The following is a 14,531-nucleotide window of genomic DNA, read 5'->3' as shown; positions in this document are numbered from 1 at the left end:
GGAAAAAAGTCAGAAAAAATGACCCCCTGCCTCCAAGATTGCTACCCAAAAAACTACAGTTCAGACAGTAACACGCAGCATTATAAATCATAATCCTTGACTTTACTGTAAAGATCTGTACTGACGGAATGATGTTAGTACCATTCATTAGAGTTGACATCAGGCAGCATCAGCCTCATTATCATAAGGCTACATGCACATGACCGTATGTGTTTTGCGGTCCGCAAAAAAACGGATGACGTTCCGTATGGCATCCGTTTATTTTGTGGATCCATTTTTTTTGCGGATCCATTGTAATAATGCCTATCCTTGTCCGCAAACTAGAAAAAAATAGGACCTGCACTATTTTTTTTGGGCGGAGCAACGGAACGGACATACTGATGCGGACAGCACACTGTGTGCTGTCCGCGTTTTTTTTTGCGGACCCATTGAAATGAATGGGTCCGGATCCTATCCGCAAAAAAAAAAAAAAACGGATCGGACACGGAAACAAAATACGGTCGTGTACATGAGGCCTAATGCATTTAGAACGAGAAATACCTCTGACACACGGAGCGTATTTCTCATGTGAAGTTGGCCAAAGGCAGTGTTTGTAGAGTGTTTAATATCATCTGGCTGCTAACTTTTCTGCTTAAAAAAAACACCTAAATTTCTGTAAATAAAATACTACCCTTAAAGTGGTTGTCTCAAAATTAACACTTATCACGTGGGACCAGACTGCTGGGACCCTCACCGATGACAGGAAGAGAGGTCACTTGTCCTCAGGTTGAAAGGATCTGTGGTCATTCATGCACATTACTGCTTCATTCAAAGTCTACGGCATAGACGGAGGTAGTCAAGCACTTTAGTTTACATTCAAACGGGGACGCCTCTTGTTGTGATCAATGGGTGTACCAGCATTCAGATCCAAAACGATCAGACACTTACCACCTATGCTATGGACAGGTGCTAAGTGTAGCTTATGAGATAACCCTTTAAAGTGTTTTCTCTGCTCGGCAGTCCATTCCTTCTCACAAGGATACAAGGCTGGTTCTGCCTCACAGGATAATTGCACTTTGAATTCAACAGCAAACTGTGCAAAAATCAGCCTATGTGGGATGAGTTAGATTCAGGTGGTTCCTTGTTTAGAACTTCATAATAAAGGAAATAAAATACTGGTGTGATTATTCCCACAATGACCATAATGACAACTGCTGTCCACCAGCCCAAGCCCCAGTCCGCTCCATGATAAGGATCTTTTGGTCGGGCCACTTTAGGCTCCGTTTCAAAATGGAGTTCTTGACTTAGGGCGGAGACCACTTCGTGCAGACTTTCCTTCTTCATGTCTGTGACCCTCGCAATCTGTTCAATGTCTCTGTCTACTTCCTGTAAGAAAGAATCAACAGTCTCCTTAGAAAGTCCTTCAAGTGCTGGGTAGAGTTCCTGGGCTTCTAGAGGAGGCTGGGTAGACACAGTCCTTGACATCTTTCCTTTTGGGGAAAAATGGGTCTCGGTCAGTAAACTAAACCTCTTTACTGGAATTTTTATTGACCGCAAGGCGTAAAAGTCCTGTTCATTAATGAGGTTGTTGGCTCTCTTGAGGTCTGCGACCTGTGGATAGAGAATTTATAGCAAAAATCAAATACAGACTATGCAAAATATGTAAATTAAATATAAGTGAATATGTGACTGCCATTTTAAAGCTCTACAGGTAGTATGTAAGGAATAGTATTGAAGGCTATGTACATCTCTGGGGGCATTTTATTTTATTATTGCATTGTACTAATTTGGAGCTAAAAATATTTTTTCAATTGGTCTTTATCAAAATCTCTAGTAGCAGGATCTGAATTTTTACTCTGTTCCATCAGGCAGCTCAGCTTACGGCTCCTTATCGCTCATCTCTGACCTTATAAACACTCATTATAGCTCATTTCTTATTAGTGATAAGAATGTGGCTTAAATAAGTGTTTATGACCTTCTAGTAATTTTAGAGACAAATGGGGTCATTTATCAAACTGGTGCATAGTAGAACTGGCTTCGTTGCCCAAAGCAACCAATCAGATTCCACCTTTTATTTTCCAAAGCAGCTGTCCAAAGGTTTTATTAGATGACCGGCACAAAGTGAATGTACCATTCACACAGCTGGACAGTAAACCCTTTGTAACAGAACAGCTGTATATTTTTAATAAAGACCCATTGAAAAAAAAAAAAGTGAATGGGGCTGCGTGAAAAACGCACTGCATCCGCAAGCAAGTGCAGGTGCGATACGTTTTTCACTGATGGTTGCTAAGAGATGTTGTTTGTAAACCTTCCGTTTTTTATCACGCACGTGAAAAACGCATCAAAACGCACTGCACCCGCGCAGAAAAAACTAAATGACTGAACGCAATCGCAGATAAAACTGACTGAACTAGTTTGGAAATGGTGCGCGTTTCACTGAACGCATCCGGACCTAATCCGTCACGCTCGTGTGAAAGAGGCCTTAGGGTCTGACAGACACAGCGGGGACCCAGGAGTGGTTTATTAGGCCTCTTTCACACAAGCGTGACGGATTAGGTCCGGATGCGTTCAGTGAAACGCGCACCATTTCCAAACTAGTTCAGTCAGTTTTATCTGCGATTTCGATTGTGTTTTGATGTGTTTTTTTCACACGCGTGATAAAAAAAACTGAAGGTTTACAAACAACATCTCCTATCAATCATCAGTGAAAAACGCATTGGATCCGCACTTGCGGATGCAATGCCTTTTTTTTTACTAAAACCCCATTCGCTTCTATGGGGCCAGGGCTTTGTGAAAAATGCAGAATATAGAACATGCTGCGTTTTTCACGCAACGCAGAACTGATACGTGAAAAAAAAAAAAAAGCTCATGTACACAGACCCATTGAAATAAATGGGTCAGGATTCAGTGCGGGTGCAATGCGTTCAAGTCAGGCATTGCACCCACATGGAAAACTCTCTTGTGTGAAAGGGGCCTTACACTTCTGCCTTCTACTGTGCCAGTAGGAGAGTACTGCATGAGCACAGGGGGGAGAGCAGGAAGTGGCCCAGCTGCTTCCTCTGTTAGTCCTGGTGCTCACGTGACCGCCGGGTACCTCTGGGCAGGGTCTAAGGAGATCCTGATCAGCTCTGTCTTTATGTAATGCCCCTACAGGGGCCCTGTGGATGCCCCAGTTACAGTGGGGGAAAAAAAAGGGTCCTCCAGAGGTCTCTTAATGACCTCCCGGGGACATATTATGCCAAACATATTGTGCTAAAAATATATTAAAATATAAGTTAAAAAAATACAAATAAAAAAAAAATTAAAATGTCGTTGTTAATGGAAACCGTCCCCATAGTGGCGCTGTTCACTCAAACCTATACATGTTATATATCAAAACAATTGTCACAAAATAGGGAACCCATATCAACAATTCATTATTGAGTCAGTTTTTATAATTAAGCGTTTTTCTTTTCTGACTTAGGGCTCTTTCACGCTTGCGTTGTTCTGTTCTGGCATAGAGTTCCGTCGTCGGGGCTCTATGCCGGAAGAATCCTGATCAGTTTTATCCTAATGCATTCTGAATGGAGTGAAATCCGTTCAGGATGCATCAGGATGTCTTCAGTTCGGGACCGGAACGGTTTTTGGCCGGAGAAAATACCGCAGCATGCTGCGCTTTTTGCTCCGGTCAAAAATCCTGAACACTTGCCGCAAGGCCGGATCTGGAATTAATGCCCATTGAAAGGCATTAATCCGGATCCGGCCTTAAGCTAAACGTCGTTTCGGCGCATTACCGGATCCGACGTTTAGCTTTTTCTGAATGGTTACCATGGCTGCCGGGACGCTAAAGTCCTGTTTGCCATGGTAAAGTGTAGTGGGGAGCAGTATACTTACCGTCCGTGCGGCTCCCGGGGCGCTCCAGAGTGACGTCAGGGCGCCCCACGCGCATGGATGACGTGATCGCATGGACACGTCATCCATGCGCATGGGGCGCTCTGACGTCATTCTGGAGCGCCCCGGGAGCCGCAAAGACGGTAAGTATACCGCTCCCCCGCTCCTCACTACTACTATGGCAACCGGGACTTTAATAGCGTCCTGGCTGCCATAGTAACACTGAACGCATTTTGAAGACTGATCCGTCTTCAAATGCTTTCAGTTCACTTGCGTTTTTCCGGATCCGGCGTGTTATTCTGGCAAATGGAGTACACGACGGATCCGGACAACGCAAGTGTGAAAGAGCCCATAGAGTTCTGTCCTAGGAGCTCTATACCGGAAAATAACTGATCAGTTTTATCCCCATGAATTCTGAATGGAGAGAAATCCGTTCAGGATGCATCAGGATGTCTTCAGTTCAGTCTTTTTGACTTTTCAGGATGGAGATAAAACCGCAGCATGCTATCTCTGGTCAAAAAAACTGAAGGCTGAGCACCATTTTTTTCACATAGGAATATATTAGTGCTGGATCCAGATCTAAAAATGTGAAAAAAATTAATAAAATCGAAACAGATCAGTATGTCCGTATGACAAACTGACAGATGGATCCGTTCTTGCAATGCATTTGTAAGACGGATCAAGATCCTGATCAGTCTTAAAATGCAATAAGTTGGCGTACGTTTTGCCGGATTCCTCTGCTGCAAGTGTGAAAGTAGCCTAAGAAATAAATAGCTATAATTTTTTTAAATGACTTTTTAAAATAAGAATTAGCGGTTTCCCCCCAAATTAAACCTTAAAAAAAAAAAAAACACATGCCAATAAAAAGTCCAAAGCGTCAAGCAAAAAACATTGCATACAATATTTTGGTACTCAAAAATAAAAATAAAAGTTAGGGTCACTAAACCACCACCTGCACAAAATCCCTTTCTAGGCCCGGTCATGCAAGGGTTAAAAAGTGTGATCATATACTGCGGATGAGTCAGTACTTACAGTACAACAATGCTGTAGAGATATTGAATTTAATGTGTCCCCTTCCACAATGTCCTTAATGATAACTATAATGTCATCAAGACGTTCTCTGGACGTGCTTCTCCTCGTCTTCTCTCTCCCTCGTGGTCGCAGTTCATATTCCTCGGCCTCTTCTTCTGACACGTCATTCTCAGAGTTAGCCATGGAGGCAAAGTGATAGCTGTGACCCGAGGTCGTGGACGATGCTGGTTTCAGGTAACTCCGAGCCTCATGTCTGCCGGCCATCTTCAGCTCATCTGCAGGAGGGACCATCAAGGCTAGATTTCAGAAATACATACAAGATGAAATGTGGATCCAACAGGGATACAGAAGAAGTAATCGTTCACATCTCCATTCGGAGATCTGACAGGCTGTCCCGGCACAGAGCAGCCCGCTGGGTCTCGCAGGACCCCCACTGACTGCAATGAGGTCCAGACGGTTTGTGGCATAAATGCCCAGTTGCATGCAATGTTTTTTTTTTGTCTGGCCGACAGCCGGTGTTTGAGCTGGATCTCTGAAACCGGGATGTGAGGCTGTATTCACAAAACGTAATCAAATATTAACAGGGTTATCCCATAAAGGATATTACTATGCAAGGGATAGGGTGTTTCTAATAATGTATTACTGCAGGATATATGCAAAAACTGTTAGTCTTTTATGTACATTTTCCTCTCCGATAGCGCCCCCTGCTGTTTCTAAAAGAGGCATAAATGTTAAAGGGGTTGTCCCACTACAGCAAATGGCATTTTGGTAAAAATTCTGGTTGGCAACCCTTCTTAAGTCTCCCTGGTTCTCTCTTAAAGGGGTTGTCTCACTTCAGCAAATAGATTTTATTATGTAGAGGAAGTTAATACAAGACACTTACTAATGTATCGTTATTATCCATATTGCTTCCTTGACTGGCAGGATTCAGGTTTCCATCACATTATACACTGCTCATTTCCATGCTTACGACCACCCTGCAATCCATCAGTGGTGGCCGTGCTTGCACACTATAGGAAAAGGCACCAGCCTATATGTGGTCAGGTGCCATGGTCCCAGCTACCAGAGAGGCTGGCGCTTTTTCCTATAGTGTGCAAGCACAGCCACCACTGATGGATTGCAGGGTGGTCGTAACTATGGAAACGAACAGTGTATAATGTGATGGAAAAATGAATCCTGCCAGTTAAGGAAGCAATATGGATAATAACGATACATTAGTAAGTGTCTTGTATTAACTTCCTCTACATCAGTGTTTCCCAACCAGTGTGCCTCCAGCTGTTGCAAAACTACAACTCCCAGCATGCCTGGACAGCCTTTGGCTGTGCGGGCATGCTGGGAGTTGTAGTTTTGCAACAGCTGGAGGCACACTGGTTGGGAAACACTGCTCTACATAATAAAATCTATTTGCTGAAGTGAGACAACCCCTTTAAGAGAGAACCAGGGAGACTTAAGAAGGGTTGCCAACCAGAATTTTTACCAAAAATCACGGACAGACAATATTTATGGACAATTTGGGAAACCATAGTAAATGATAAAGATTAAAAGTAATCCATGTCTATAGCTCAATATACTGTAAATACGTTCACATCACCGTTCAGCGAAAACGTAAAGGATGAATTCGGCACAAAACTGAGCCGAACGGAGCCGTTATGTTTCCGCTTAGAAGAAAATTTTGGAGCGGAGACAAAAGTTGTGCGTGCAGGACTCTTGTCTCCGATTCAAAACTCTTCTTCTGAGTAGAAACATAACGGACCTCATTATAGTCTATGGGGCCCGTGGGCTCCGTTCTGCTCAGTTTGTCCTTTACGTTTTCCTGCCCCATAACGGTGATGTGAAGGAAGCTATGTCAATACCAGCATTTACTGTGAGCTGTAAAATGATGAGAATTACCACCAAAATAATTGAGCCAAGTATTACCAGCCTCAAAAAAATCATGGACACATCTATTTTTTTTTTTCATGGACACGGGAAAAAAAAAAGTCACCTATCTTTACGGACTGTCCAGAAATTTCTGGACGGTTGGCAGCCCTGGTAAGAATATATATACTTTGTCTGGTCTTAAAGGGTAACTGCCGTTTCATTTTTTATTTGAATTTTTTTTTGCTAATATCTAGGGACGGTGACAGGGAACATTTTTGTAATATACTTTATTCAGGGAAAACGTTTATTTGTGGTAGAAAACTGGGGCTGAAATCTCCCTTAGCAGCGCTCTTACAAATGAGCATCAGCATAGGAGAGATGGGCTGTGCGGGAGCTGCCTGCCCTGCTCCCTCACAGCCTGGTGGAGAGAAGAGCCTTATGTGCTTTCATCAGGCTAGCTCTAGTCTAATTATTATCCTTCCTTATAGGGCGGCCCCCACTGATACCATGGCACTTTTTTTTTATTTTTCTACAGAACTGTCTACTGGTGGCCCCGTATATTTTGGCTCCTTATATTATAATGAGGCGACTCAGTTATACTAGGCGGAGACTTGTATTTTCCCTGGGAGTGGTTATCTTCTCCCTGGCTGTGAGCGCATTCAATCAGAGCGCCCCGCTCTTAGCCAGGAAGAATGAGCTCAAGTTCTCGTGAGAATCACGAGAACTTGAGCGTGTAGACATCCTTGAGCTCATTCTCCCTGGCTAAGAGAGGGGCGCTCTGATTGAATGCGCTCACAGCTAGGGAGACTAGAGCTAGTCTGATGAAAGGTCCTCTTTAAATATACATTCCGCCGCTTATAGGAAGATTATGTTTCTGTGAGCCCTGCACCACCCACCGGATTAATCCCGCTCTACCGCTGATCTAAAGGCTCCACCAGCAATTTCTATCTATGCTAGGGTCCCAAAGAATGACCCGCACCAAGGGCAAGACAAAAGTTGCCGGTATGCCAAATCCGTCACAGACGCTTCTGGAACTATTCAGACTAACTTTACAATCCATCATGGCAAATCCGGTAGTGTCTCCTGCCAGCCCTGCCTCGTCCACTGATAGTGGACCACCAATTGTCCATGCGACTCACGATCAAGGCCAGGGGGACCTCGGGAATATTGCCTCACTGTTCCGCTCCGAACTCTCGCAGGTGGTAGCCGAGTTCTCACGCCAAATTCAGGACATTGGAAACAGAGTGTCGAATCTTGAAACCCGTGCTGATGAGATATCTGATGCCCTAGGAGCAGACAGGGAAGATATAAACTCCCAAGCTGCCCAGTTGGCCGCACTTGAGCTCAAGATTAAGGACTTAGAAAACAGGTCACGGAGGGGAAACCTGAGAATTCGGGGTCTGCCAGAATTGTTTTCTGATTTACCATCAACCCTGCTCTCGTTATTCAAGGCCTTGCTCCCTCAGGCTTCAGCGGATCAGTTGCGAATGGACTGGGTCCACAGGGCCCTAGGTAAACCCCGCACTCCAGACCTACCGAGGGATATGGTCCTCAAATGTCATTACCCGGAGGTGAGTGACCAAATCCTAACAGCGGCCCGGAACAGCTCCAACCTACCGGGACTCCCATCATCTGTCCACCTATATGCTGACCTGGCTCCCTCCACTCTCCGTAAATGCAGAGAAATGCGACCAGTGACACAAGCTTTACAGAAGGCTCAGATCCGCTACAAATGTGGGGTTTCCGTGTGCCCTAACATTTCAGCTGAACTCTCGTACCCACATGGTGCACTCGCCTTTGGAAGGATGTGAGGTTCTTCAACATGCAGGGATCCTGCTGGACCAACAACAACCACCGTCTGCGCCGCCTAGGCCTCAAGGCCCAGCCAGGGTTTGGACAAAAGTTCCAGCTAACACATAATCATTCCCGCGCTCCCCAGCCTCCTGAGAACAGCCTTCTGAAGTTCATCACTCTTTAGAGAAGCGGAGCTTATTATATCTAAAGATGAACGATGCAAGTTTGCTCTTTTGTCTATTACCTCTTGGGCCCTAGCCTCTCTTTCATTGTTTATATATGCCGCTAACCTTTCTTCCCACAGGGATTCGGCGGGTTGGACTATCATGTTGCCCTTGTATTTGAGACCCTTTGGAGGAGTGTGATTGGCTATGTTAAGCCATTGCCTCTATCCATTTGGCTCACCTTTTTGTGCCGACCCAGTTACTTAATGTTTTTGTTTTCTATGTTTTTCTTTTACTGTAGGATTGTACTTATGGGGATCAATCTGCTCTCTCTTTTAAATAATTGCAAGTCATGGCCTAGTTGGGAGGTGCGGGTGGGCTCCTTCCAGTGGAGTAATCGGGCCCCCTATCATACATTAGCTTTCTTACCTTCCATTTTGTTGTGTAAAATCATAACCCACAATGTGAGGGGCTTCAATTCCCCACAAAAACGCAAAACAGCCTTTCTTAATTATAAGAGGCATGCGCCCGACGTTCTCTGCTTGCAGGAGTGGCACTATACTGCTTCCTCACACCCAAAATATTTCCACCCACACTACACAAGGTTTTTTTCCTCTACATACCGCTCTAAAAGTAGAAGAGTAACTACTTTACTTAAAAACTCATTTTCATTCTCTGTAACACAATCTATCATAGACCCCGAGGGTCGTTATGTGATCTTGGTAGGCACCTATAGGGACGAAACATTGTGTATAGCTAATGTATATGCCCCGATGGAAGACCCCATAGCCTTCTTCTGCCATATTAGGAGGATTATTGAACCCCTCACTTATCATAAACTTTTATGGTGCAGGGACTTAAATTTTGTCTACAAACCAGTCTTGGACCGCTCTTCTCCCCTCCCCCAGCCTCGCCTAGCAGCTGTATCGGTCCAAATCCATCAGGTAATGGAATCCTTCTCGCTGGCTGATACTTGGAGGGAGCAGAACGGTTCGCAGAGGAGTTATACTTACTATTCCCCAGCACATAATATATACATTCGCATTTATATGATTCTTGCCTCTGTGACCGTCCTGCCCTATTTACTTTACTCTAGGCATATAGTCTCACCCTGGTCTGATCACGATATGGTCATGGTAGAATTAGTTCTCACGGGCCCCAGCCATGCTCCCTATACATGGAGACTCAACAAATCACTTTTAACTCGCCCGGCCATTCATGAGCAGCTCCACATTGATCTGCAGAACTTCTTTGCTGATAATACCACTCCAGAGACTAACCCTATGTTAGTATGGCTTACCCACAAAGCTTTTATTAGGGGCAGGTTGGTGGGAGTAGCGTCCCGGCTAAAAAAGGAGAGGGACTCCATGCAACTTGCACTAGAAGCTAAGCTAGGTAGATTAATTAGAGCTCATCTAACGCCCCTCCCTGTATCTGCTTAAAGCAGTAAAAGACACTAAGCTACAACTGAATATGCTATTGTCTAACAACACAGAGAACGCTCTCCGCTGGACTGCCTCCTATTATTATAAATATGCTAATAAACATGATAGGATGCTAGCCCGTCAACTGAATTATGGTCATAACTTTGGAGAGATAATCCCAATCTAGGGTATCAAAAGCTTTTTTGATATCTAGAGCTAAAATAGCTAGAGGTGTATGAGTCTTGTTAGCCTCTTGTATTATATTCAATATTTTTCGACTATTGTCCGGGGCTTCCCTACCTGCGATAAATCCCACCTGGTCATTGTGTATGATATCAGGTAGTAACCTATTAAGACGAAAAGCTAGGATAGAAGTGAAGATTTTATTGTCTAAATTGAGTAGGGAGATAAGCCTGTAATTAGAGGGCAGTAAAGGGTCTTTGTTCGGTTTAGGAATGACCATTGTGGATTGTGTTGGAGCAAACCCTATTTGCCCCATATTCGTGGAAGTCTTTGATTTGGTCAACCCGTCCATTACCGTCTAATGTCCGGCCCAACTCTTTACTATCCCACTACTCGTTATTGCTCTGGAGGTCGGTCAGGTTTAAGGTTTTGGGAAATCCCGCATTTCTGCCTGGCCTTCAAGGCCATGCATTTGTTTGCTGGAAATGGAAATCCAATAAATTATGCACTCTACACAGATTCCTAGTAAGAGGTAAGCTTCTCTCTCTTGCTGACTTCAGGGAGAGGTTTAACCTTCCAATGAGAGAACTATACAATGCCAAGCAGATTTTCTCATTCTTATCTTCTATTCAAACGCCTACTGACACCATCGACTATACTCCCTTTGAACGCTCTATAGCCTACTCGTTATACAAACAAGGTCTACTGTCCAGGATATATGGAATACTTAATGGTGTAGCCAAGGGTTCCAAGTTACCTTACATGAAAGCTTGGGAGGAGAACTTGGAGGTAGAATACCCCACTTCTGGATGGCCCCAGTGCTCCCAGACACTCACTAAAGGCTCCTGGCAAACCACCTTAGCTGAAATATCTATAAAAATACTTCATAGGACCTACATGGTTCCAGCTAGACTGCACCGCATATACCCTGATGTTTCCTCCAGATGCTTCCGTGATTGCAATACCGAGGGTACTATGTTACACTTACAGTCAGGTCCATAAATATTGGGACATGGACACAATTCTAACATTTTTGGCTCTATCCACCACCACAATGGATTTGAAAAGAAACAAACAAGATGTGCTTAACTGCAGACTGTCAGCTTTAATTTGAGGGTCTTTACATGAACAGCAGGTGAATGGTGTAGGAATTACAACAGTTTGCATATGTGCCTCCCACTTGTTAAGGGACCAAAAGTAATGGAACAATTGGCTTCTCAGCTGTTCCGTGGCCAGGTGTGTGTTAGTCCCTCATTATCCCAATTACAATGAGCAGATAAAAGGTCCAGAGTTCATTTCAAGTCTGCTATTTGCATTTGGAATCTGTTGCTGTCAACTCTCGAGATGAGTTACAAAGAGCTGTCACTATTAGTGAAGCAAGGCATCATTAGGCTGAAAAAACAAAGCAAAACCATCAGAGAGATAGCAAAAACATTAGGTGTGGCCAAAACAAACAACTGTTTGGAACATTCTTAAAATGAAGGAACGTACCGCTGAGCTCAGCAACACCAAAAGACCCGGCAGACCACGGAAAACAACTGTGGTGGATGAACAAAGAATTCTTTCCCTGGTGAAGAAAACATCCTTCACAACAGTTGGCCAGATCAAGAACACTCTCCAGGAGGTAGGTGTATGTGTGTCAAAGTCAACAATCAAGAGAAGACTTCACCAGAGTGAATACAGAGGGTCCACCACAAGATGTAAACCATTGGTGAGCCTCAAAAACAGGAAGGCCAGATTAGAGTTTGCCAAACAACATCTAAAAAAACCTTCACAGTTCTGGAACAACATCCTATGGACAGATGAGACCAAGATCAACTTGTACCAGAGTGATGGGAAGAGAAGAGTATGGAGAAAGAAAGGAACTGCTCATGATCCTAAGCATACCACCTCATCAGTGAAGCATGGTGGTGGTAGTGTCATGGCGTGGGCATGTATAGCTTCCAATGGAGCTGGTTCTCTTGTATTTATTCATGATGTGACTGCTGACAAAAGCAGCAGGATGAATTCTGAAGTGTTTCGGGCAATATTATCTGCTCATATTCAGCCAAATTCTTCAGAACTCATTGGACGGCGCTTCACAGTGCAGATGGACAATGACCTAAAGCATACTGCAAAAGCAACCAAAGAGTTTTTGAAGGGAAAGAAGTGGAAAGTTATGCAATGGCCAAGTCAATCACCTGACCTGAATCCGATTGAGCATGCATTTCACTTGCTGAAGACAAAACTGAAGGGAAAATGCCCCAAGAACAAGCAGGAACTGAAGACAGTTGCAGTAGAGGCCTGGCAGAGCATCACCAGGTATGAAACCCAGCGTCTGGTGATGTCTATGCGTTCCAGACTTCAGGCTGTAATAAGGATTTGCAACCAAGTTGTAAAAAGTGAAAGTTTGATTTATGATTATTATTCTGTCCCATTACTTTTGGTCCCTTAACAAGTGGGAGGCACATGTGCAAACTGTTGTAATTCCTACACCGTTCACCGGATTTTGATGTAAATACCCTCAAATTAAAGCTGACAGTCTGCAGTTAAAGCACATCTTGTTTGTTTCATTTCAAATCCATTGTGGTGGTGTATAGAGCCAAAAATGATAGAATTGTGTCGATGTCCCAATATTTATGACCTGACTGTATGGTGGACCTGCCCACTAGTTAAAAACTTCTGGGGAACAATCTGCTCCCTTGTGTCTGCTGTGTTGGGTTGTCAGTATCCTGTCTCCTTACCGCTTTGCCTCCTAGGGGACAAACCGTCCTGGTTGACGTTCGCTAAATTTAAGCTGTCCCAATTCATTCTTTTAGCTGCCAGAATTCATATAGCTTTTAAATGGCGCTCGGCCTCACTTAGTTTCCAGGCTGTACTAGATAGACTCAATAAGATACTTCTATTTGAACGATGTACCGACACTTATGCGGCCTTTGAGAAGCTCTGGGAGCCCTGGCGGTCCTCCCCTCATTCTACGGAGCTCCGCTACTGTATTACTTTATAGAACACCCTCAATGTCATAAAGTTATTTTATTAACTGATGATTTACAATCCCCACTGCGCTCCAATGTTTACTTCTTTGTTTCATTCTTGAAATGTTACTAGATTTTTTCCCTTTACTTATGTTTTTATCCATGATTTTTTTTTTACCTTTTTTTTGTTACCTTTTATAATGCAAAATGTATTAGGATTCTTTTACTTTCTGATGCTAAAACCCAAAGGAAAGACTTTTGAAACTAAATGGAACTGAGCTGCGCCTAGGTCACGTGACATCACGTTTATTAGAGGGAAGAGGTCTCTGCTTCTTCCGGCAGCTGACGGGCGTGGGTGTCAGACCCCTCCGGCAGCTGACGGGCATGGGTATCAGGGGGTCAGACCCCTCCGATCAGATACTGAAGCACTGGGAAACCCCTTTAGCTATTTAGTGCCAGCATACAACCTAATGGATTCCTCTGGACTGCGGCTCGATCAGAACGCTGCAGCGTGGCCCCTCTAGAGAACCCCCCTCAGACCCCTGACAGGCCACCTGCTTCAGCGTGGACCCTCTAGAGAACCCCCCCCCCCCAGACCCCTGACAGGCCACCTGCTGCAGAGGAGAACATCACTTCTGGATGGATCTTCCCTGTAATGAGTCACATGAAGAGTGACACTGCTGACAAGGAGGGACACAGGACGGACAGGCTGAACCGGTAGTCACTTCCATCATACCGCACTGCGCGCCCTGCAATGTCACAGCACCGGTAGCAGTTGTCACTGACACCACATGCTGAATATTTATGTGTCAGCTGGAAACTAAAAAATACATAATAACCAGTTATAGATTTATGTAAAAAAAGGTTTTATAAGTTAAAATCCTCCCTGGACACTACAAAGACTTAGTGCTGAACTTCCACACATTTAATATGAAGCCACCAGTACCAGAGTCCGACAACCATCTGAATGCCACCCCTATAAACCGCACTCTGACAACAGTTCACCCTCTGGTACCGCTACAGAGACTTTACTGAACAGCAGGTGCTGACATTCGCTGGCACTGCCCACTCTCACCTTCATCGCGCGGCCTCCGCTCTTTTCGCTGGACTCCTCTCGGCCACCGTCCACTCCACTATTGCTGCCTCCGCGCCCCCGCCGACCATGGGAAGCTTCCAGGGGGAACGCGCATCCCTCAAGCCACGTCCTCAAGCGACGTTCTCGCCTGCGTTCCTGCGCGTACGTGTGACGTAGACGCCTGAGTCCACCTGGT

The 14,531-nt window shown here is 44.5% G+C and overlaps 1 protein-coding gene across 2 annotated transcripts; it reads right to left on the bottom strand.

The window, feature by feature from the left end:
• Positions 1–449: 449 nt before the first annotated feature.
• LYSMD3 (LysM domain containing 3) lies at positions 450–14,472 on the bottom strand. Of its 2 annotated transcripts, none has more exons than XM_044291410.1 (3): positions 14,336–14,472; positions 4,882–5,177; positions 450–1,590 (listed from the first exon to the last, which is right to left on the bottom strand). In XM_044291410.1, exons 2-3 carry the CDS (start codon positions 5,170–5,172, stop codon positions 1,084–1,086), a joined length of 798 nt encoding a protein of 265 aa, XP_044147345.1. In that variant the 5' UTR covers positions 5,173–5,177; positions 14,336–14,472; the 3' UTR covers positions 450–1,083. The 2 variants fall into 2 exon arrangements, with proteins under 2 accessions (XP_044147345.1, XP_044147351.1); XM_044291416.1 differs by having other exon boundaries at positions 4,882–5,156; positions 14,336–14,434.
• Between the last annotated feature and the right edge of the window lie 59 nt (positions 14,473–14,531).

Source organism: Bufo gargarizans, chromosome 1 (genome assembly GCF_014858855.1).
Source record: "Bufo gargarizans isolate SCDJY-AF-19 chromosome 1, ASM1485885v1, whole genome shotgun sequence".
Lineage (NCBI taxonomy): Eukaryota > Metazoa > Chordata > Amphibia > Anura > Bufonidae > Bufo > Bufo gargarizans.
The sequence above is the reverse complement of the archived record's forward strand: the minus strand, read 5'-3'. Positions and strand labels throughout refer to the sequence as shown.

Bases quoted from the DNA above. Each gene is read 5' to 3' on its own strand.
- LYSMD3 (XM_044291410.1), bottom strand. From the start codon at position 5,172: ATGGTCCCTCCTGCAGATGAGCTGAAGATGGCCGGCAGACATGAGGCT. The intron at 1,591-4,881 runs GTAAGTACTGAC...CTCTATCCACAG, and splicing joins CTCTACAGCATTGTTGTACT to GTCGCAGACCTCAAGAGAGC.